The sequence below is a fragment of the Anabrus simplex genome, chromosome 4, assembly GCF_040414725.1.
Source record: "Anabrus simplex isolate iqAnaSimp1 chromosome 4, ASM4041472v1, whole genome shotgun sequence".
Lineage (NCBI taxonomy): Eukaryota > Metazoa > Arthropoda > Insecta > Orthoptera > Tettigoniidae > Anabrus > Anabrus simplex.
This window is the reverse complement of record NC_090268.1, coordinates 17084891-17109791: the sequence shown is the minus strand read 5'-3', so window position 1 is coordinate 17109791 and position 24901 is coordinate 17084891. Positions and strand designations below refer to the sequence as shown.

The 24901-nt window shown below is 41.6% G+C and overlaps 1 protein-coding gene across 1 annotated transcript in view; it reads right to left on the bottom strand.

Moving 5' to 3' along the window:
* The window catches only part of LOC136872351 (uncharacterized), a 64464-nt gene that overhangs the window by 14791 nt on the left and 24772 nt on the right, over nucleotides 1–24901 (bottom strand). The window contains exon 3 of the mRNA XM_067146162.2: nucleotides 17340–17516. Within this exon, the coding sequence (XP_067002263.2) occupies nucleotides 17340–17516 (177 nt within the window). The remainder of the gene's footprint in view (nucleotides 1–17339; nucleotides 17517–24901) is intronic.

Below are 24901 nucleotides of genomic sequence, written 5' to 3'. Positions count from 1 at the left end.
TAACTGAATCCCTCCCTGCCATTTTATACCTTTCAACAGATGATCCATGTAAACTACGAACAGCATAAGTTAAATATTACACCCTTGTCTAACCCCTGTAAGTACCATGAACCAAGAACTCATTCTACCATCAATTCTCACTGAAGCCCAATTGTCAACATAAATGCCTTTGATTGATTTTAATAATCTACCTTTGATTCCATATTCTCCCAGTATAGCGAGCATCGTTTCCCTCGGTACCCTGTCATATGCTTTCTCTAGATCTACGAAACATAAACACAACTGCCTATTCCTCTTGTAGCATTTTTCAGTTACCTGGCGCATACTGAAAATCTGATCCTGACACCCTCTCTGTGGTCTGAAACCACACTGGTTTTCATCCAACTTCCTCTCAACGACTGATCGCACCCTCCCTTCCAAGATGCCAGTGAATACTTTGCCTGGTGTACTAATCAATGAGATACCTCGATAGTTGTTGCAATCCTTCCTGTTCCATTGCTTATAGATAGGTGCAATTACTGCTTTTGTCCAACTGAAGGTACCTTACCAACACTTCATGCTAATTTTACTACTCTATGAAGACATTTCATCCCTGCCTTCCCACTATACTTTACCATGCCAGGTCTAATTTCATCTATTCCTGCTGCTTTATGACAATGGAGTTTATTTACCATCCTTTCCAGTTCCTCAGGCGTAATTTCACCAGCACCATTTTCCTCCTCCCCATGAGCTTGGCAGTTCGCAACACCACCAGGATGATTTCCTTTTACATTGCGAAGATGTTCAAAATATTCCCTCCACCTCTCCAGTGATTCCCTGGGATCTATAATGAGTTCACCTGAATTACTCAAAACACTGTTCATTTCCTTTTTCCCTCCCTTCCTAAGATCCTTTATTACTGTCCAGAAAGGTTTCCCTGCTGCTTGACCTAGCCTTTCCAGGTCATTACCAAAATCTTCCCACGACTTCTTTTTGGATTCAACAAGTAGTATAATTGGATGGTTCGGCGGCCTCCTCCTCCTCCGGCTCCCGGAAGAGGCCTCCTCCTCAGCCAGTGGCCTCCTCCTCCTCCTCAGCCAGTGGCCTCCCAGTGGCCACCTCCTCCTCCTCCTCAGCCAGTGGCCTCCCAGTGGCCTCCTCCACCTCAGCCAGAGGCCTCTTCCAGTGCTGCCAACTTAACCTAACTAGCGCGAGATAAACAAAGCCACGTGCTTTTTGACAGACAACAACGCACCGCTAACCTCAGTACTGCCATCTTGACGGGCCTAAACCTCAGTAGTGCCAACTTAACCTCACAAGCGCGAGGTAAACAAAGCCACGTGCTTTTTGACAGATTTGTAAACAAAGCCACGTGCTTTTTGACAGCTGTCATCGACAACAACGCATCGCTAACCTCAGTACTGCCATCTTGACGGGCCTAAACCTCACTAGTGCCAACTTAACCTAACTAGCATGAGGTAAACAAACCCACGTGTTTTTTGACAGCCACGTGCTTTTTGACAGACAACAACGCATCGCAAACCTCAGTACTGCCATCTTGACGGGCCTAAACCTTAGTGGTACCAACTTAACCTCACTAGCGCGAGGTAAACAAAGCCACGTGCTTTTTGACAGCCACGTGCTTTTTGACAGATTTGTAAACAAAGCCACGTGCTTTTTGACAGACAACAACGCATCGCTAACCTCAGTACTGCCATCTTGACGGGAATAAACCTTAGTGGTACCAACTTAACCTCACTAGCTCGAGATAAACAAATCCACGTGCTTTTTGACAGCCACGTGCTTTTTGACAGCTGCCATCCGCCATCTTTAAACTACAGAGCGCTGTGCTGCCCTCTTGCGTCACCTGTCATCGGCAGTGCTGCCATCTTGGCGGGCCTAAACCTTAGTGCTACCAACTTAACCTCACTAGCTCGAGATAAACAAATCCACGTGCTTTTTGACAGCCACGTGCTTTTTTGACAGCTGTCATCCGCCATCTTTAAACTACAGAGCACCGTGCTGCCCTCTTTAGCTACTTACCTTTGAAATGTGGTGGCGGATAATTTGAAAAATGCTTTTTGACAGCAGCCATCTTGCATCGCAAACCTCAGTGCTGCCCTCTTTAGCTAGATACCTGTGGTAGCAGACAATTCCACGTGACAGCAGCCATCTTTAATCAAGAGAGCACCGTGCTGCCCTCTATGTGGTGGCGGCAAATTGAAAAATTCCACGTGCTCTTGTTTGGAAACAAACTCACGTGCTTTTTTGACAGCTACCATCCACCATCTTTAATCAACAGAGCACAGTGCTGTACTCTTTAGCTTGATACCTTTGAAATGTGGTGGTGGCAATTTGAAAAATTCTATGTGCTCTTGTTGGGAAACAAAGCCACGTGCTTTTTTTGACAGCTGTCATCCGCCATCTTTAATCAATAGAGCACCGTGCTGCTATCATGCGGGCAATTTCATCACCTATCACCCGCCATCTTTAATCTACAGAACACCGTGCTGCCCTCTTTATGGCTACTACCTTAAGCATGTAGTAGCGGGCAATTTGAAAAGTTCTGTTAGCTATCATCCGCCATCTTTAATCAAGAGAGCACCGTGCTGCCATCTTTAGCTAGATACCTTTGAAATGTGGTGGCGGCAAATTGAAAAATTCCACATGCTCTTGTTTGGAAACAAACTCACGTGCTTTTTGACAGCTACCATCCGCCATCTTTAATCAACAGAGCATAGTGCTGCCCTCTTTAGTTTGAAATGTGGTGGCGGCAAATTCCACATGCTCTTGTTTGGTAAACATAGCCACGTGCTTTTTTGACAGCTATCATCCGCCATCTTTAATCCAGAGAGCACCGTGCTGCCCTCTTTATCGCAGTAGATGTAAATACGTCACCTGTCATACGCAGTGCTGCTATCTTTAGCTAGATACCTTTGAAATGTGGTGGTGGATAATTTAAAAAGAAAAATTCTACAGCAGTCCTCTCTCGACGCTAATTGCATAAGATGGCGGCTATACATGACTCCTTAAGGGTGCTTACGCAAGATGGCTGCTATACACAGGTTCTTATGAGACGCCCTTGGGATGCTTGCGCAAGATGGTGGTTATACAAGGCTCCTTATGAGACACCCTAGTGATGCTTGCGCAAGATGGCGGTTGCTCTTATGAGGCGGCTTAAGGGTCCTTGCACAAGATGGTTAGAGACGCCCTAAGGATGCTTGCGCAAGATGGCGGCTATACACGTCTCCATATGAGACGCCTTAAGGGTGCTTGCGCAAGATGGCTGCTGCTCTTAGCTTAGAGGCTAACGTGTCGTGCTAGTTCGATTCATTAAATTTAGGGCTTAAATGCAAAATGTTAAATATCTCGAAAGCAGTGCACCGTAGAGCAAAACGGACAAAATTTTTCTGCCTAATACCTAGGTTCGCAGTATGAGGAACAAGAAAATCATAGTCTAATGATGGGATCAACGGTTCGGTTCCTACTTAGGCCCTTTGGCATTTGCTCTGTTTTAGCTTGTATTGAAGCGAGTCTTCGTAACATGATCAGGTTTAGCTATGGTAGAGAGTATAACGTGCCGTGCAGGTTCGATTCATTAAATTTGGAGGCTTAAATGCAAAATGTTAAATATCTCGAAAACGATGCATCGTAGAGCAAAACGGACAAAATTTTTCCGCCTAATACGTAGGTTCGTAGTATCAGGAACAAGAAAAAACATAGTCTAATGATGAGATCAACGGTTCGATTCCTACTTAAGCCCTTTGCCATTCGCAGCTATCTATTTCTACAAGATGGTGGCTGCTCTTATGAGAAACAAGATGCCTTGAGACGTCCTAGGGATGCTTACGCAAGATGGCAGACACAAAATGGTGACTATACATAGCTCCTTATGAGACGGCCTAGGGGTGCTCGCACAAGATGGCGGCTACTCTTATGAAGAAAGCTAGCTTAGAGGCTACTGCGCAAGATAACAGCTGCTGTTATGCATGTGGTGGAGGGCAATTTGAAATTCTATGTGCTTAATCAACAGAGCACCCTGCCGCCCTCTTTAGCTGAAATGTGGTGGTGGATAATTTGAAAAATTCTTTTGACAGCTATCATCTTTAAACAAAGGCGACTATACATAGGCTGTTAAGGCCTTATCATTCTCCTCCTCCTCCTCCTACTCCTCCTCCTCCTTCTCTACCTCCTCCTCCGCCTCTTATGTCAAGGCATAGCTTTATATCGAACAAGTTTAAACCTGCATCGCGAAGGCAAGCGTGTGCAGCGATAACATTATTGTGCATGTTTAGACTTTCGAAACATAAGAAGAGTAGAATCAAACGCTGTACTCGATACGACATGTGATCAGAACATTGATTGATGCGTTCAGAAAACAAAATAAGTGATCAAGACTAGAATCGAACAATGTACTCAATACATCATGTGTTTAGAATATGTCATCGCTTGTTCTAAGAAGATCAGATTGAAACATAACAAGACTAGAATAGAACACTGTAATCGATGTTGTTAACTTCAACATGTGATCAGAACATTGATTGATGTGTTCAGAACACGAAATAAGTGATCATGACTAGAATCGAACTCTGTACTCGATACAACATGTGATCAGAACATTGATCGATGTGTTCAGAACACGAAATAAGTGATCAAGACTAGAATCGAACACTGTACTCAATACAACATGTGTTTAGAACATGTTAGGGGGTACCCTCGTTCTAAGAAGATCAGAATGAAACATAGCAAGACTAGAATCGAACACTGTAATCGATGTTGTTAACCTCAACATATGATCAGAACATTGTTTGATGTGTTCAGAGCAAAAGTACAATTTTGATGATTTGCGCGGCTAACTCGCTCGGTAAACGATATAGCCAAAGTATAACTTCAAATTATTTACCTTCCATCATTCGTCTTGTGTGTAAAAATCAGTCGAACAAGTTATCGCATAAACATGGCTGAAAAAAAAATCGTGATAGGGTATGGAACCCAGGGGTTACATCTTATCAGAAGGGCAAAAAGGATGAAAGGACTCTTCCTTCTCCTTACCGCACATTCCTTGGCTAAAGGGCTAATGGGCTAAAGGGCTAATGGGCTAAAGGGCTGAAGGGCTAATGGGCTAAAGGGCTAAAGGGCTAAAGGTGCAACAACCTCATCGATCGCTATCAGCAAGAACGCTTGTACTTTGTAGAAAATTAATCTTTATTGGTAAATGGTTTTATGTTCAGAACAAGGAATGGAACCTAGGGGTTACGTCTTACCTAATAAAATCCCCGAGGTGCGATGAGTTACGTTTTTCGAACTAGTGTTTGGAACACTGAACTTTTCAAGATGGCAAGAGTGAGGTTAGCAATGTTCTGTTGTTGGATTTTAAATTCCGCGCTACAACATGCATAAGGTGGCAGCCCTTGAGGTTTACTCCCGTAAAGATGGCAAGAGTGAGGTTAGCAATGTTCCGTTGTTGGATTATTAAAATTCCCCGCTATAACATGCAAAAGGTGGCAGCCCTTGAGGTTTACTCCCGTAAAGATGGCAAGAGTGAGGTTAGCAATGTTCCGTTGTTGGATTTTTAAAATTCCCCGCTATAACATGCAAAAGGTGGCAGCCTTGAGGTTTACCGCCGTAAAGATGGCAGAAGTGAGGTTAGCGACGCTCTATTGTCCTTCAAAGTGAGGTTAGGGTTCGTCAAGAAGACAGCTGTCAAAAAAGCACGTGGCTATGTTTACCAAACAAGAGCACGTGGTCGTGACGTCACGGTCACGTAGTATGCTGCCTCAGCATGTAAAGTTCAATGTCTACACCTACGTAGTTAACACTCTGCTATGTTCACAAGATTTTTATACATCACTATTCTTTAAGCTTTAAGTTCATTCACATAGGCTATGCTAAGATAGCAGCACAAACACATGCGAACTTTGTACATTCTAATGGAATAAGTTTAGTACTGTGTGCGTCATGGATACATGATGTGTGCACGCATTTAATCTTAACTATACGTAATGCTGCTGCTTTGTTTACAAGATTTTTATACATTGCTATTCTTTATGCTTTAAGTTCGTGCACGCACAAGCGATACTCGTACGCTCTAGCAGGAGAAGTTTAGTACGATATTCGATACATACATTATCGATAGGTGATGTGTACACGCTTTAGAACATAGCTCATCTTTATGCTTTAATTTCATGCACATGGGTTAGGGATACTCCAAAGCGATTGCTACATGCTCTAGCGGAAGAAGTCTAGTACGATAGTAGATGCATGTAAAATCGATAGGTTATGCTAAGATAGCAGCACACTTACATGATTTTAGCACAATCTAGTGGGAAATGTTTAGTATGATAGTCGTTTCGTGCAAAATCATTAGGTAGTGTGTAAACGCTTCGAAACAAGGCTATTCTTTGTACTTTAAGTTCATGCGTACAGGTTATGCTAAGATAGCGGCACAATCTAGCGCAGGAAGTTTAGTACGACAGTCGATGTATGTAAAATCGATAAGTAATGAGTACACGCTTTAAAACATGGTTATTCTTCGTACTTTCAGTTCATGCATTTTAGTTATGCTAAGATAGCAGCACAATCTAGCGGAAGAAGTTTAGTACGAGAGTCGATGTATGTAAAATCGATAGGTGATGTGTACACGCTTTGAAACATAGCAATTCATACTGCTGCTCTGTTCCCAAGACTTTTAAGCATAGCTAATCCTAATGCTGCTCTTAGCGACGTCGAGCTAAGGATTGATTACGTGACCGTGACGTCACGACCACGTGCTCTTGTTTGGTAAACATAGCCACGTGCTTTTTTGACAGCTGTCTTCTTGACGAACCCTAACCTCACTTTGAAGGACAATAGAGCGTCGCTAACCTCACTTCTGCCATCTTTACGGCGGTAAACCTCAAGGCTGCCACCTTTTGCATGTTATAGCGGGGAATTTTAAAAATCCAACAACGGAACATTGCTAACCTCACTCTTGCCATCTTTACGGGAGTAAACCTCAAGGGCTGCCACCTTATGCATGTTGTAGCGCGGAATTTAAAATCCAACAACAGAACATTGCTAACCTCACTCTTGCCATCTTTACGGGAGTAAACCTCAAGGGCTGCCACCTTATGCATGTTGTAGCGCGGAATTTAAAATCCAACAACAGAACATTGCTAACCTCACTCTTGCCATCTTGAAAAGTTCAGCGTTCCAAACACTAGTTCGAAAAACGTAACTCATCGCACCTCGGGGATTTTATTAGGTAAGACGTAACCCCTAGGTTCCATTCCTTGTTCTGAACATAAAACCATTTACCAATAAAGATTAATTTTCTACAAAGTACAAGCGTTCTTGCTGATAGCGATCGATGAGGTTGTTGCTCCTTTAGCCCTTTAGCCCTTTAGCCCATTAGCCCTTTAGCCCTTTAGCCCATTAGCCCTTTAGCCCATTAGCCCTTTAGCCAAGGAATGTGCGGTAAGGAGGAGGAAGAGTCCTTTCATCCTTTTTGCCCTTCTGATAAGATGTAACCCCTGGGTTCCATACCCTATCACGATTTTTTTTCAGCCATGTTTATGCGATAACTTGTTCGACTGATTTTTACACACAAGACGAATGATGGAAGGTAAATAATTTGAAGTTATACTTTGGCTATATCGTTTACCGAGCGAGTTAGCCGCGCAAATCATCAAAATTGTACTTTTGCTCTGAACACATCAAACAATGTTCTGATCATATGTTGAGGTTAACAACATCGATTACAGTGTTCGATTCTAGTCTTGTTATGTTTCATTCTGATCTTCTTAGAACAAGGGTACCCCCTAACATGTTCTAAACACATGTTGTATTGAGTACAGTGTTCGATTCTAGTCTTGATCACTTATTTCGTGTTCTGAACACATCGATCAATGTTCTGATCACATGTTGTATCGAGTACAGTGTTCGATTCTAGTCATGATCACTTATTTTGTGTTCTGAACACATCAATCAATGTTCTGATCACATGTTGAAGTTAACAACATCGATTACAGTGTTCTATTCTAGTCTTGTTATGTTTCAATCTGATCTTCTTAGAACAAGCGATGACATATTCTAAACACATGATGTATTGAGTACATTGTTCGATTCTAGTCTTGATCACTTATTTTGTTTTCTGAACGCATCAATCAATGTTCTGATCACATGTCGTATCGAGTACAGCGTTTGATTCTACTCTTCTTATGTTTCGAAAGTCTAAACATGCACAATAATGTTATCGCTGCACACGCTTGCCTTCGCGATGCAGGTTTAAACTTGTTCGATATAAAGCTATGCCTTGACATAAGAGGCGGAGGAGGAGGTAGAGAAGGAGGAGGAGGAGTAGGAGGAGGAGGAGGAGAATGATAAGGCCTTAACAGCCTATGTATAGTCGCCTTTGTTTAAAGATGATAGCTGTCAAAAGAATTTTTCAAATTATCCACCACCACATTTCAGCTAAAGAGGGCGGCAGGGTGCTCTGTTGATTAAGCACATAGAATTTCAAATTGCCCTCCACCACATGCATAACAGCAGCTGTTATCTTGCGCAGTAGCCTCTAAGCTAGCTTTCTTCATAAGAGTAGCCGCCATCTTGTGCGAGCACCCCTAGGCCGTCTCATAAGGAGCTATGTATAGTCACCATTTTGTGTCTGCCATCTTGCGTAAGCATCCCTAGGACGTCTCAAGGCATCTTGTTTCTCATAAGAGCAGCCACCATCTTGTAGAAATAGATAGCTGCGAATGGCAAAGGGCTTAAGTAGGAATCGAACCGTTGATCTCATCATTAGACTATGTTTTTTCTTGTTCCTGATACTACGAACCTACGTATTAGGCGGAAAAATTTTGTCCGTTTTGCTCTACGATGCATCGTTTTCGAGATATTTAACATTTTGCATTTAAGCCTCCAAATTTAATGAATCGAACCTGCACGGCACGTTATACTCTCTACCATAGCTAAACCTGATCATGTTACGAAGACTCGCTTCAATACAAGCTAAAACAGAGCAAATGCCAAAGGGCCTAAGTAGGAACCGAACCGTTGATCCCATCATTAGACTATGATTTTCTTGTTCCTCATACTGCGAACCTAGGTATTAGGCAGAAAAATTTTGTCCGTTTTGCTCTACGGTGCACTGCTTTCGAGATATTTAACATTTTGCATTTAAGCCCTAAATTTAATGAATCGAACTAGCACGACACGTTAGCCTCTAAGCTAAGAGCAGCAGCCATCTTGCGCAAGCACCCTTAAGGCGTCTCATATGGAGACGTGTATAGCCGCCATCTTGTGTCCGCCATCTTGCGCAAGCATCCTTAGGGCGTCTCTAGCCATCTTGTGCAAGGACCCTTAAGCCGCCTCATAAGAGCAACCGCCATCTTGCGCAAGCATCACTAGGGTGTCTCATAAGGAGCCTTGTATAACCACCATCTTGCGCAAGCATCCCAAGGGCGTCTCATAAGAACCTGTGTATAGCAGCCATCTTGCGTAAGCACCCTTAAGGAGTCATGTATAGCCGCCATCTTATGCAATTAGCGTCGAGAGAGGACTGCTGTAGAATTTTTCTTTTTAAATTATCCACCACCACATTTCAAAGGTATCTAGCTAAAGATAGCAGCACTGCGTATGACAGGTGACGTATTTACATCTACTGCGATAAAGAGGGCAGCACGGTGCTCTCTGGATTAAAGATGGCGGATGATAGCTGTCAAAAAAGCACGTGGCTATGTTTACCAAACAAGAGCATGTGGAATTTGCCGCCACCACATTTCAAACTAAAGAGGGCAGCACTATGCTCTGTTGATTAAAGATGGCGGATGGTAGCTGTCAAAAAGCACGTGAGTTTGTTTCCAAACAAGAGCATGTGGAATTTTTCAATTTGCCGCCACCACATTTCAAAGGTATCTAGCTAAAGATGGCAGCACGGTGCTCTCTTGATTAAAGATGGCGGATGATAGCTAACAGAACTTTTCAAATTGCCCGCTACTACATGCTTAAGGTAGTAGCCATAAAGAGGGCAGCACGGTGTTCTGTAGATTAAAGATGGCGGGTGATAGGTGATGAAATTGCCCGCATGATAGCAGCACGGTGCTCTATTGATTAAAGATGGCGGATGACAGCTGTCAAAAAAAGCACGTGGCTTTGTTTCCCAACAAGAGCACATAGAATTTTTCAAATTGCCGCCACCACATTTCAAAGGTATCTAGCTAAAGAGTACAGCACTGTGCTCTGTTGATTAAAGATGGTGGATGGTAGCTGTCAAAAAAGCACGTGAGTTTGTTTCCAAACAAGAGCACGTGGAATTTTTCAATTTGCCGCCACCACATAGAGGGCAGCACGGTGCTCTCTTGATTAAAGATGGCTGCTGTCACGTGGAATTGTCTGCTACCACAGGTATCTAGCTAAAGAGGGCAGCACTGAGGTTTGCGATGCAAGATGGCTGCTGTCAAAAAGCATTTTTCAAATTATCCGCCACCACATGTCAAAGGTAAGTAGCTAAAGAGGGCAGCACGGTGCTCTGTAGTTTAAAGATGGCGGATGACAGCTGTCAAAAAAGCACGTGGCTGTCAAAAAGCACGTGGATTTGTTTATCTCGAGCTAGTGAGGTTAAGTTGGTAGCACTAAGGTTTAGGCCCGCCAAGATGGCAGCACTGCCGATGACAGGTGACGCAAGAGGGCAGCACAGCGCTCTGTAGTTTAAAGATGGCGGATGGCAGCTGTCAAAAAGCACGTGGCTGTCAAAAAGCACGTGGATTTGTTTATCTCGAGCTAGTGAGGTTAAGTTGGTACCACTAAGGTTTATTCCCGTCAAGATGGCAGTACTGAGGTTAGCGATGCGTTGTTGTCTGTCAAAAAGCACGTGGCTTTGTTTACAAATCTGTCAAAAAGCACGTGGCTGTCAAAAAGCACGTGGCTTTGTTTACCTCGCGCTAGTGAGGTTAAGTTGGTACCACTAAGGTTTAGGCCCGTCAAGATGGCAGTACTGAGGTTTGCGATGCGTTGTTGTCTGTCAAAAAGCACGTGGCTGTCAAAAAACACGTGGGTTTGTTTACCTCATGCTAGTTAGGTTAAGTTGGCACTAGTGAGGTTTAGGCCCGTCAAGATGGCAGTACTGAGGTTAGCGACGCGTTGTTGTCGATGACAGCTGTCAAAAAGCACGTGGCTTTGTTTACAAATCTGTCAAAAAGCACGTGGCTGTCAAAAAGCACGTGGCTTTGTTTACCTCGCGCTTGTGAGGTTAAGTTGGCACTACTGAGGTTTAGGCCCGTCAAGATGGCAGTACTGAGGTTAGCGGTGCGTTGTTGTCTGTCAAAAAGCACGTGGCTTTGTTTATCTCGCGCTAGTTAGGTTAAGTTGGCAGCACTGGAAGAGGCCTCTGGCTGAGGTAGAGGAGGCCACTGGGAGGCCACTGGCTGAGGAGGAGGAGGAGGTGGCCACTGGGAGGCCACTGGCTGAGGAGGAGGAGGAGGCCACTGGCTGAGGAGGAGGCCTCTTCCGGGAGCCGGAGGAGGAGGAGGCCGCCGAACCATCCAATTATACTACTTCAACAACTATTTGTTTCGCTCTGTTTCTTTAATCTACGTACAAATCCCTGTCTGTCTCGGCCCTTGTTTGGAGCCATTTCTGATAAGCCTCCTTTTTACATTTACAAGCTGCTCTCACTTCATCATTCCACCAAGATGTTCGCCTTTTCCCATCTTTACACAAAGTTGTTCCTAGGCATTCCCTTGCTGTTTCTACTACAGCATCCCTGTATGCCACCCATTCACTTTCTATATCCTGAACCTGCTTAATGTCTACTGTTCGAAACCTCTCACTAATCATATCCATGTACTTCTGTCTAATTTCCTCGTACTGGAGATTTTCTACTCTTATTCGTTTGCAGACAGATTTCACTTCCTCTACCCTAGGCCTAGAGATACTTAGTTCACTACAGATCAGATAGCGGTCTGTATCATCGAAAAATGCTCGGAAAACTTGTACATTCCTAACAGATTTCCTGAATTCGAAGTCGTTAAGATATAGTCTATTATGGACCTGGTGCCCCTAGCCTCCCATGTGTAGCGGTGAATAGCCTTATGCTTGAAGAATGTATTCGCAACTGCTAAACCCGTACTAGCACAGAAGTCCAGCAAACGCTTCCCATTCCCATTGATTCCATATCTTCCCCACATTTACCAATCACGCTTTCGTATCCTTCAGTTCTATTCCCAACTCTCGCATTAGCACTATTCTATCTTTGCTGTTGACCCTGACCACGATGCCACTCAATGCTTCATAAAACTTGTCAACTTCATCCTCATCTCATGGTGAATACACGGAGACAATTCTAGTCCTAATTCCTCCAACTGACAAATCTACCCACATCATTCGCTCATTTACGTGCCTAACAGAAACTATGATGCGTGCAATGGTATTCCTGATAAAGAGCCCTACCCCAGACTCTGCCCTTCCCTTTCTAACACCCGTCAAGTACACTTAATAATCTCCTATCTCTTCCTCGTTATCTCCCCTTACCCGAATATCACTTACTCCTAGCACATCCAGATGCATCTTCTTTGCTGACTCAGCCAGTTCTACTTTCTTTCTTCCATAAGCCCCATTAATAATGATAAATGCCCATCGAATTCCATTTCGTTTGCCAAGTTGTTTCCAAGGAGTCCCTCGCCTGTCAAATGGGAGTGGGTCTCCATTACTCTCATAGGTCCGAGGCTTGCTTTAAATGTTCTGAGCTCGGTAAATTCATGAAGCAGGATGCTACCCTACTTGCACATAGTCCAAGTGAGGATCTCTCCTCTAACGGGTTATGGACCACCGGTGGATTGTATTGTCCTATCCGCCTGAGCACAAGGAGGGCCATGACTCAGAATATGTCTGAAATGCCCACTCCCATTCCATAGCAACTGGTATCCCGACTCTCAAGACCACTTACTAGGCCATTCAGCCGTTGCCCATGGTTCACGAACTAGGACGTGACTACAGTAACCCGCACCATTATAAGAGAGCAGTAGCTAAATGAGAAGTTAGACGAAAACATAGAGAAAGTTAGGAAAATTTTGTATCTACATTGGAAACAGACTTAACAGGATCACAACCACAAACTTATAAAATTCTGAAGAAATTAAACAGGGAAGTTAGGGAAGAGGTAAAACATGAAACAGTACCACCAAATGACTGGCTAAATTATTTTCAAGCAATCTGGAAAAGTTCAAAATATGAAGTGTTAACATTGCCAATATCTAACAATACATTGGAATCTATAACATTAGAAGAGCTAGACGAAACTTTGAAGAAACTAAGCAATGGTAAAGCACTTGGAGAGGATGAAATACATGCTGAACTGTTAAATATTCAAGTAAAACTTTCAAACAAAGATTCCTCAGCTTTTAAAATCAAACTTGGAATGGAGACAATCCACCAGAAAATTGGCAGAAAGCAATAGTTATCCCTCTTCATAGAAAAGGTGACATAAAAAACGTGAAAATTACAGAGGAATTAGCATTGTTAACTCAGGTTATAAAAATATATGCAAATAGCATTAAAGATAAGTTGCAGTAACATTATGAAGATAAATTGGGGATTGAACAACAGGGTTTCCATAAAGGGCGCTCCTGCAATGATGCATATTTCACTATGAAGGTACTAATAGAAAAACGTAGAGAATTAAATTTGGAAACGCACATTGCATTTGTGGACTTTAAAAAAGGTCTTTGACTAAGTAAACAGAAACAAGTTGTTTGAAATTCTAAAGCAAGACAATATCTCTCGACAGATTATTGACAATATCTAAAACATCTACAAATCCAATCGTATTTCTGTAAAATTGAACAAGAACTAGACCGTGTGGAGATCAATAAACGGTGGTGTAAGACAAGGCTGCGGACTCTCCCCTCTAGTTTTTACACTGACTGACAGAGCAAATGCAACACCAAGAAGGAGTGGTTCGAAAGGGATGAAAGTTGGGGAAAAAACAGAGACGGCACGGACGAATAATTGATGTTTATTTCAAACCGATATGCAGGTTATACAATGCGCACGGCATCGACTCAGTAGGATGTAGGACCACCGCGAGCGGCGATGCACGCAGAAACACGTCGAGGTACAGAGTCAATAAGAGTGCGGATGGTGTCCTGAGGGATGGTTCTCCATTCTTTGTCAACCATTTGCCACAGTTGGTCGTCCGTACGAGGCTGGGGCAGAGTTTGCAAACGGCGTCCAATGAGATCCCACACGTGTTCGAGTGGTGAGAGATCCGGAGAGTACGCTGGCCACGGAAGCATCTGTACACCTCGTAGAGCCTGTTGGGAGATGCGAGCAGTGTGTGGGCGGGCATTATCATGCTGAAACAGAGCATTGGGCAGCCCCTGAAGGTACGGGAGTGCCACCGGCCGCAGCACATGCTGCACGTAGCGGTGGGCATTTAACGTGCCTTGAATACGCACTAGAGGTGACGTGGAATCATACGCAATAGCGCCCCAAACCATGATGCCGCGTTGTCTAGCGGTAGGGCGCTCCACAGTTACTGCCGGATTTGACCTTTCTCCACGCCGACGCCACACTCGTCTGCGGTGACTATCACTGACAGAACAGAAACGTGACTCATCGGAGAACACGACGTTCCGCCATTCCCTCATCCAAGTCGCTCTAGCCCGGCACCATGCCAGGCGTGCACGTCTATGCTGTGGAGTCAATGGCAGTCTTCTGAGCGGACGCCGGGAGTGCAGGCCTCCTTCAACCAATCGACGGGAAATTGTTCTGGTCGATATTGGAACAGCCAGGGTGTCTTGCACATGCTGAAGAATGGCGGTTGACGTGGCGTGCGGCGTGCGGGGCTGCCACCGCTTGGCGGCGGATGCGCCGATCCTCGCGTGCTGACGTCACTCGGGCTGCGCCTGGACCCCTCGCACGTGCCACATGTCCCTGCGCCAACCATCTTCGCCACAGGCGCTGCACCGTGGACACATCCCTATGGGTATCGGCTGCGATTTGACGAAGCGACCAACCTGCCCTTCTCAGCCCGATCACCATACCCCTCGTAAAGTCGTCTGTCTGCTGGAAATGCCTCCGTTGACGGCGGCCTGGCATTCTTAGCTATACACGTGTCCTGTGGCACACGACAACACGTTCTACAATGACTGTCGGCTGAGAAATCACGGTACGAAGTGGGCCATTCGCCAACGCCGTGTCCCATTTATCGTTCGCTACGTGCGCAGAACAGCGGCGCATTTCACATCATGAGCATATCTCAGTGACGTCAGTCTACCCTGCAATTGGCATAAAGTTCTGACCACTCCTTCTTGGTGTTGCATTTGCTCTGTCAGTCAGTGTATAATATATATGAACGCGTTAAGGTAAACTTGGAGATGCCAGGGATCAATATCAATAAACAGACGCCTCAGACATCTAGACGCCATATTATATGCTGATGATTTGCATTGCTTGCTACGACGAAAGATGACCTACAAAGATCAGTTTTAAATCTAAAAAGATGTTTCTCAGATTTTAATAAGATTATTTCAACAGAAAAGACAAAAATAATGGCTTTCAAGTGGAGAGAACCGATTCGTAGTAAAATATGTTTAGATAATACAACACTGGAAAGAGTAAATGTGTTCAATAATCTCGGGTAGAACTTATCATACCAAACAGAATTAGATATAGCAGCAAAATTAATAAATTCACAAAAACTACAGGAATAATAAACAACATCATGAAACCATCACTTGTTCAGGAACATACTTGATTGCGCCTTTATAATACCGTAGCTAAACCAACACTTTGCTATGGATGTGAGGCATGGACATTACGATCTCAAGACTTGTCTCGAATTACAGCACACGTCGTACACCAGGGTATACAAAATGGGACCATAAAAAGAATGAAGAGGTGCTAAAAGAGCTGAAAGTACAACCGATAACTGACTACATCTTCAGTTATCAGGAAAGCTGGAAACGTCATATACAAAGGATGGAACATGGTAGATTGCCAAAAGAGATTCTTCGATACCAACCCAGAGGAAAAAGATCTGTAGGACGTCCGATGAAGAGATGGAGGGAAAAGGTAAGACCGTAATGGGAGACATGGCCCAATACTTGCAAGGATGATGATGATGATGATGGTGATATATATGAATAATGTAAAGTATTAGTGATGGAGCTTCTGAGTTCAAAGTAAATGAGGAAGTTAATGGCTGATTTTAAACATGCCTATATTCAATAGATATTCCATGTATCTAATCCAAAATCTGTGAAAAGTGTGACGGGAATCAATAATATTCACTTAACTGTTCGAGGCAGACCAGGCAGTCCACGAGGTCCAAGCTTTAAAAATTAACGAGAGCTGGTGGGAAAGCCTCTTGGTAATACTCTCTGCAGCTCCCGGCGAATGTCCCTTGTGGTGTTTTATAGGACACCAACAATTTCTACCCAGCAGTATCTTAACATTACGAAGCTCAAACCAATTAGCAGTTTATTTTCGTCTTTTCAGTGAGGTTTACTGGGAACTCCATCCATCAGCCTTGCCTTTTTTTTTAGGATGCTGTTGCGAGATGAATGAGAAAGCAAACAGCACAGTTGTTAACTGGCGAAGTGTATATCGTAGGCAGAATTACATTATTTCGGAGAGTGAAGATATAACAGTATATTTCGAATAATATGAAGAAAACAATATTGAGCAAATACGAATGTAAGTTTATGACCTTAAAATAAGCACCAACTCTTTCAAGTCTTCAAAAAAAAGCAGCAAGGTTTTAATAGGCGCAGAAAAGTATTTCACTCCCAAATTATTGTATCTTATGGTAAGCCCGGATTCCAATCCATCAGCTTTCATTCCCAAATTTGTCAAAACTTAATTATCTCAAGAGCTAAATGGGTTCCAGCTATTCAATACTATTTATTTTAAACTAAAAAAGTTACATATATTTGAAACTTGCTGGAGACCATCATTAGTCAAAGTCATAAATTTTAGACAAGATATGAGTTATAACAGATGAAATTTAAAATTTATGAAGCAAGCGTGTGTTGTTGATATTCGGTGCAAGACAAGCAAAGATTTGAATAAAAAACACTCATCACGATCACACGTACACGTGTCTTGTCATGTCCCCAATCTGTGGAATAAATTGCATTGTGTTCACAACTCTTGGTCTTGGCGTTTTACTTTCCCCAAACAGCAGTATAGTTAAAACGGAGAGTAAACAACGCCGTGTCTTGCGTTGGGGAAATCCTGGTGCCCTACGGTCAAGACATGTAAACACAGCCAGCCAAGCGAGGCTTTTCAAAAGCTTGCCGGTCATTAACGAGAAGTTTGGAAGAACTATAATTATTTATACACTGATTATTTGAAATAAGACCTGCAAATACTTTCATTACCTTTTCCCTGTACTCATCCAAAATTGCCTGCCCGTCCTTGTCGACCTGGTTCACTCCTTGCAGCACTAAGTTAGCCGTCCATTGCACCAGACTCTCCATATCGTATCTCACGGGCTTGTCCATGTACAGGAATACATCATCCAAAGCTGGGATGGTAGATCGCAGGCCGATCTTCCTCTGGGAACAAAAACAAGGTCACACACTCAGCCTCGTTTACCCAGCTGAAATGAGACCAGGCATTATCCTGATGGACAAAATCTGCAAAATTAGTTAATGATAAAAATAATATAATTATAACACAATACTCAAGGACAGAGCTCAACTTACTTGTGGTTACATACCATCTTAGGAAGTTTTTTTCAATTTGCTTTACATTTCATTGACACAGATATAGATCTTATGGCGACGATGGGATAGGAAAGGGCTAGGAGTGAGAAGAAAGTGGCCATGGCTTTAATTAAAGTACAGCCACAGCATTTTCCTTGTGTGAAAATGGGAAACTACGGTAAACATATCTTTAGAGCTGCCAACAGTAAAGTTCTAGTTCATTTTCCTTAAGCAAAAGTTTCAATTCCTTGTTAGACGGCAGCAAATCGGAATAACAAAATTGGTAATAAGCCACCATTTTGGAAAGACTGCAAACCAGTAGCTCATAGGTTGACGTCAGGAAAGTCATCCGGCCGCAACAATATGCCATATAAATTCATCTCACCTCATCCCGACACCATATCAAAAAATATTTTTAGATTATTATTATTATTATTATTATTATTAATATTTATTAATCCTTTTACCCTCCAGGGTTGTTCCCTCGGACTCAGTGAGGGATCCCACCTCTACCACCTCAAGGGCAGTGACCTGGAGCGTGAGATTTTGGGTCGGGGATAAAACTGGAGAGGAGTACCAATACCTCGCTTTTTTTGCTAGTTGCTGTACGTCGCACCGACACAGATAGGTCTTGTGGTGACGATGGGACAGGGAAGGGCTAGGAGTGGGAAGGAAGCGGCCGTGGCCTTAATTAAGGTACAGCCCCAGCATTTGCCTGGTGTGAAAATGGGAAACCACGGAAAATCATCTTCAGGGCTGACGATAGTGGGGTTCGAACCTACTATCTCCCGAATACTGGATATTGACCGCACTTAAGCGACTGCAGCTATCGAGCTCGGTACCAGTACTGGTACCTCGACCGGGTGGCCTTACCCAAATAGTCCTCAAAAAGACATTGGGTTCTTCCATTTTATTTTACATTTTTCAGTTTCTGAGTTGAGTTTTGTGATTTTATGGCTAATGAAGTCTCAAATAGAGACGAAAAATGTCCCTAAATATTCTTAATATATTTGAAATTAAATAGTTAACTTGTAAAGTGATTTGTGTTGATTGGGTGGACCAAAACCTAACATTGTTTCTTAGCCTTAACTGCATCAATACGGATCTACACGATGAAGTTCGTAAATTGTACTCCTAGGTTAGTTTCGAAGGAGCGTTTTTTGCTACCATAAGCAGAGAACATTGTAAAGATGCACGGCCTTCACTCTTTCTCGTGTTGCTAGGTTATCTTTCGATAGGTGTTCCCAGATAATGTCTAAGACGTATGTCATGATGGGGTCTGTTCGTACGTAGCCTTTTTTTCACTTAGCAGTATGTAAGTTATTAGGAACGCTCTGCCATCTGTTGAATATATTTGGAAGCTGGGGAAGGTTAGAGTATCTAACAGGAAATAGTATTCTTCTGTGATCAGAGGAACTGTACCATCTGGCTCGGCAGGTAGTAGGCCTAATAAAAAATCATGTAGTGACATTACTAAGGATGAAAATCATATATATATATAAGAATACTAGCAAGATACCCGCGCTTCGCGACGGTTTTAAAATGAAAGATGTTTTTCAGAGGGTTTTTTTTTTTTGCTTTACGTTGCACAGACACAGATAGGTCTTTTGGCGACGACGGGAGAGGAAAGTCCTAGGAATTGGAAGGAAGCGGCCGTGGCCTTAATTAAGGTACAGGCCCGGCATTTGTCTGGTGTGAAAATGGGAAACCACGGAAAACCATCTTCAGGGCTGCCGACAGTGGGGCTCGAACCCACTATCTTCCGATTACTGGATACTGGCCGCACTTAAGCGACTGCAGCTATCGAGCTCGGTATTCAGAGGTTTACATTTTGGAGAGTCCAGTATAAGCTGAGCCTGGAGAATATGCCCAAGGTTCGTACGTCAAAAGGTTTTGGGTCAATGATTGTGTATTTTCTGATCTAACACTCATTTGAGCCCTTTGCGCAAGAATTTGAACGTTTTTAACCCTGTCTTATTTAACTTCTAGGATGTAAAAGCGACCAACCTGTGAAATTTTTATCTTGTACACCGAACAGCAATGGAGGAATGAATACTTTTTTAAGGGGTGAATGTTTTTATTTATTAACATCTACGATATAGAATACCACCCTTCATAAAAATATTATGTTTGTGCCTGAAACGGTTTTGGAAGAAGGGATATTGTATTTCTGAGAGTCAACCACCATCTAAACCCGTTAGGGGAGAAGTATTTTGAAGTATACGATATTTTACACCTAGGACATAAAATAAGCCCCTTCTCGTAAAATTACAACTTTGTATATCAAAAGATTTTGGAGGAATAAGCTAACATCATTTAACACTTTAGGAGTGGAACGTTAAAAATATTTTCTATTTCACACCTAGGATTTAAAATATATATCGCTAATTGGAATTTTGTCTTCGTACGTTAAACCGTTTCGGAGAAAGGAATGAATATACAGTATTTGTTTACGGATCTTAAACCCTATTCAACTCTGTGAGCGGTTAAATTTGTTTCAAACCTTCTGTTATTTAACACCTAGGATATCATTTAAAAATTTTAACTTCATAATGCAAACGGATTCATATAAATGCACATTTTTGTCATCATTCCTCACCTCCTTAAGTTGGTTCCACTCCCTCACCTCCCACAAAATAAGTGTCTTTATTTTTAAAGGAGATTCCAGATACCGGTACCAATTTTCTCGTCCGTACCATCCTTCGTTTTCGAGATATAAGTATCTTCAAACAAAGAATTCAACTCATTTTTCAATTCATTTAACCCCCTCCCCTTAATTTGATTTTCTGAAGACGAAAGAATAGGGGTTTATTATTTGAAGAGATTCCAATTACAAATGTTTATGTCTGTAACATCTTCAGCTTTGAGATATAAGTATCCTCATAAAAAGAATTCAACCCCTTTTTCAGTCATTTTTACAACCCCCAACTCTTAAGTGTTTTTTTCTGAAACAAAAATACGTGTTAATTTATTTTTAAAAGAGACGATACTAGTTGTCACGTCTGTAATATGTTAAGTTTTTGAGATATACTGTATATTTGCTCATTTTAAAAATTCACCCCCTATAACACTTCCCCTTACGTGGATTTTCAGAAAACAAATTATGCGTATTCCTTTACTTCTCCAGCAGATTCCAAATACAATATTTTTACGTCTATAACATCTTCAGTATTTGATATATAAGTAGACTATCCTACTAAAGAATCCAACACTTAACTTACTTCACTTCTTTTCACCCACCCCACCTCTCATAAGTGGATTTTGCAAAAACAAAATTATACGTGTTTATTTATTTTTAAAGGAGATTCCAAATACAAATGTTCATGTTTGTAACATCTTCAGTTTTGGATATACCAGTATCGTAATAAAAATATTTCAACCCCCTTTTTATAGTCATTTTTAGCCCCTTAATGGTTTCTCCGAAAACAATAAAATACGTGTTACTTTATTTTAAAAGAGATTAAAAATACTCATTTTCACGTCTGTAATATGTTAAGTTTTTGAGATATACCATAGATATGCTCATTTTGAAAAATCACCCCCCTGAACACTTCCCCTTAAGTGGAATTTCACAAAATAAGTTGTGCGTGTTCCTTTACTTTTACGGAGATTCTAAATACAAATTTTCACGTCCATAACATATTACGTTTTTGAGATATATTGTAGGTACATTCGTTTCAAAAGTTCAACCTCTTTATCACTTCTGTTTACCCCTCCTAAGTAGGTTGTCCAAAAACAAAAAAAACGTGTTTCTTTATTTTTAAAGGAGATCTCAAATACCAATTTTTCATTACTGTAACGTCTTCAGTTTTTGAGATTTTAGTATCCTCATAAAATGTATTACAAAATTGTCGACTTTTTCACCCCCTTATGTGGATTTTCCGAAAACAAAAAAATATGTGTTTCATTATTTTTAAAGGAGATTCCAATTACCAATGTTCACGTCTTTAAAATATTAAGTTCTTGAGATATAGATACACCTATTTTAAAAAGTTCACCCCCCTTTTCACCCCCTTAGTGATGGAATATCGAAAAATGCTCCCTTAGTGAACTCCTGTATTGTACTATAAACGTATTCTCAAAATTTCATTTCTTTTTGTCCAGTAGTTTTGGCTCGGCGATGATGAGTCAGTCATGCAGTCAGTCAGGACATATTTTATACTAGCAAGATAACCGTGCTTCGCTACGGCATTATACTGAAATTTATGATTGAATGCTTAACATTTTATATATAATCCGCCAAAATTCGCGATCGGACGGCAAAGTTCCTCCCATTTTTCAATCTTTCTTTCCAGCAATCGATTTAGTACTTCCCGTGGCTAGTCCAGGTATTCTGCCCCTGAAGTTGGGCCCCTAAATCTTTGCCATCTTTTCCTATACGCATTTTTAATATGGATCACATCCTTGAAGAGATCCGGCGTGATGTCGTCTTGGGTGCCTTGGCGGTATTGAACCCGCCCCCGGACTGCATTCGTAGACATTACCCGGCGAGGACCCGTTTCCAGCGCGGTCCGCATATTTTGACGACGGTCCTGAACATTATTATTATTATTATTATTATTATTATTATTATTATTATTATTATTATTATTATTATTATTATTATTATTATTATTATTGTCCTGGACCCCGCAGCAAGGTGCAAGACCGCTACTTGGCCGTAAAGTACAACTGCAGCCATTGTCATTGCTGACAATGTGACCAGCACCATTTTCGTGCGTTGGCAAGTGCGCGGGATTTCTGGCGATACGAATGATATACTTCCGTGTATTATTGACCTTATTATAGAGGTGAACAATTGCAGGGTGAATATCATTCCTATCGTTTATTTCAAATGAGTTTAAATTTTTATTTATATGCCATTAAGTTCTCCAAAGGAAAACATGGCTCTTGAAAATGAACCCAGGAAAGATTAAAAATGATCGGTTTATGATTAGAATAAGTACATTATGAACAGTAAAATCAATTGGTCTCAACTCGTTTTTCACCCCACCGCCATTAAGTTGTTTTAATCCCCCCTCCCCTCAAAAAAACAGAAGGAGGCGTATTTCTTTATGTTTAAAGGATATTCTAAATGCCAATGTCCACGTCTGTTACCTTCAGTCTTGAGATATAAGTATCCCCATAAACATAATTCACTTCTTTTTTCACTTTCTTTCACACTCCCCCCTCCGTAAGCAAATTTTCCGGCAAAAATACTTGTTTCTTTAATAGTAAAGGATCTTCTAAATACCAATTATCACGACTCTAACATCTTCAGTTTTTGATATATGTGTCCTCATGAAAGGAATTCAACTCCTTTTCAACCCCGCCCCCCCAAGATGATTTACCCCCAAAACCGCGTTTTTCTTTGCTTTTAAAGGAGATTCAAATACCAATTTTCACGTCTGTAACAACTTTAGTTTTTATTATATGGAAGTATCCTCATACAATTAATTCAATTAATTTAAGATTTTCACCCCCACCCCCCTCATTGCATTTTCCGAGAGTACGTGTCCTTTACTTTTAAAGCAGATTCCAAATACCAATTGTCACGCCTGCAAAATCTTTCGTTTTTGAGATAATAGTATCTGCATACAAATAATTCAACTCATTTTCCAATTTCCCCCTTCCCTTAATTTGTGGATTTCCGAAAACAAAAAATATGCATTTCTTAATTTTTAAAGGAGATTCCAAACCAAATTTCACGTCTGTAACATCTTCAGTTTTTGAGATATCAGTATCCTAACTAAAATAATTCAACCCCATTTTTATTCATCCGAAAACAAAAATACATGTTTCTTTATTTTTAATACAGATAAAAATACAATTTTTCACTTCTGTAACATGTTAAGTTTGAGATATACTGTAGAAATGCTCATTTTAAAATTTCACGCCCCTTTTTGTTCCCCTTAAGTGGTGTGCCAAAAAACAAACCACCTATATTTCTTTACTTTTACAGGCGATTCCAAATACCAATTTTTACGTCTGTAACATTTTACGTTTCTGAGGTATACTGTAGACTAACTGATGTACCCGTGCTTCGGTACGGGATTTTCAGAAAGACCGACTTTGTGGTTTACCTAACTGAAGTCAACATAGGTCATTACAAAAACGTCAGTAGGAAAGTAGCGATTAAAAGCAATGTTATCATATAAAATACTCGATTAAATGAAAAACCGCACATTTTCTCACTTCTAACGAACAGTACTACGGCGTCGATCTAACAGTCCAAAATTCCAGAGCTGGAATAACCAGGCCGCAGACAGCTGTGAACACTCCTCTGCCTTTATTCCGTTAAATATGCACTCTGCTCATTCCAACCAGTGCCTCAGAGTAGGGATTGAGTAGCTTGAATGCATACTAAAGAAGAAAGTTATCTAACTCCCAGCTACTTCCCGCCAATATTCAGGCAGGCTGTTGCACTCGGAGCGACCAGGCGAGTTGGCCGTGTGGTTAGGGACGCACAGCTGTGAACTTGCATGCGGGAAATAGTGGATTCGAACCCCACTGTCGGCAGCCCTGAAGATGTTATTCCGCGGTTTCCCATTTTCACACCAGGCAAATAATTTGGCTGTACCTTCATTAAGGCCAAGGCCGCTTCCTTCTCACTTCTGCCCCTTTCCTATCCCATCATCGCCATAAGACCCACTGTATCTGTGTCGGTGCAATGTAAGGCAGATTTAAAAATAATACTTGGTACGTAGCAATAATCCCATCTATCGGAGATGAGTGGCAACAGAAGACACAAAGCACATCCCAACAATCAATAGTCAATATAATGTTATTGTTGATCAATTTTATGAGCTTTCTATATTGAAGGCCTTCACATTTAGTTTCCTTCGACTCTAACATTAGGTCGTCTTATGAAATTATTTATAGCGTAGACTGTAGTTCCTTGTTTTCCGGCTTTACATACCGATTTTCATTAAATTCTGTTTACCCATTTTCTCGTGACTCGGCCCTGATTTCGACTTAGTCACAAAAAACCAAATTTATGAATTCTCTGTGATAATTTCCGGTACGGTAACAATGTATGGGACATAAATGATCTGATATTTAATACTATATAACTTTCGAGTATTTACTGTAACCACTAACACGATTATTTGAGAAATTCATTTTAGGCCGTCCCCTAAAATACCATTTCACTCAGCGTGAATAAAATTATTTATGACATAGATTATAGTAACTTATTACCCGCATTTGTACACCGATTTTCATTAAGATAGAGCCAATAATAACATAAATATTTG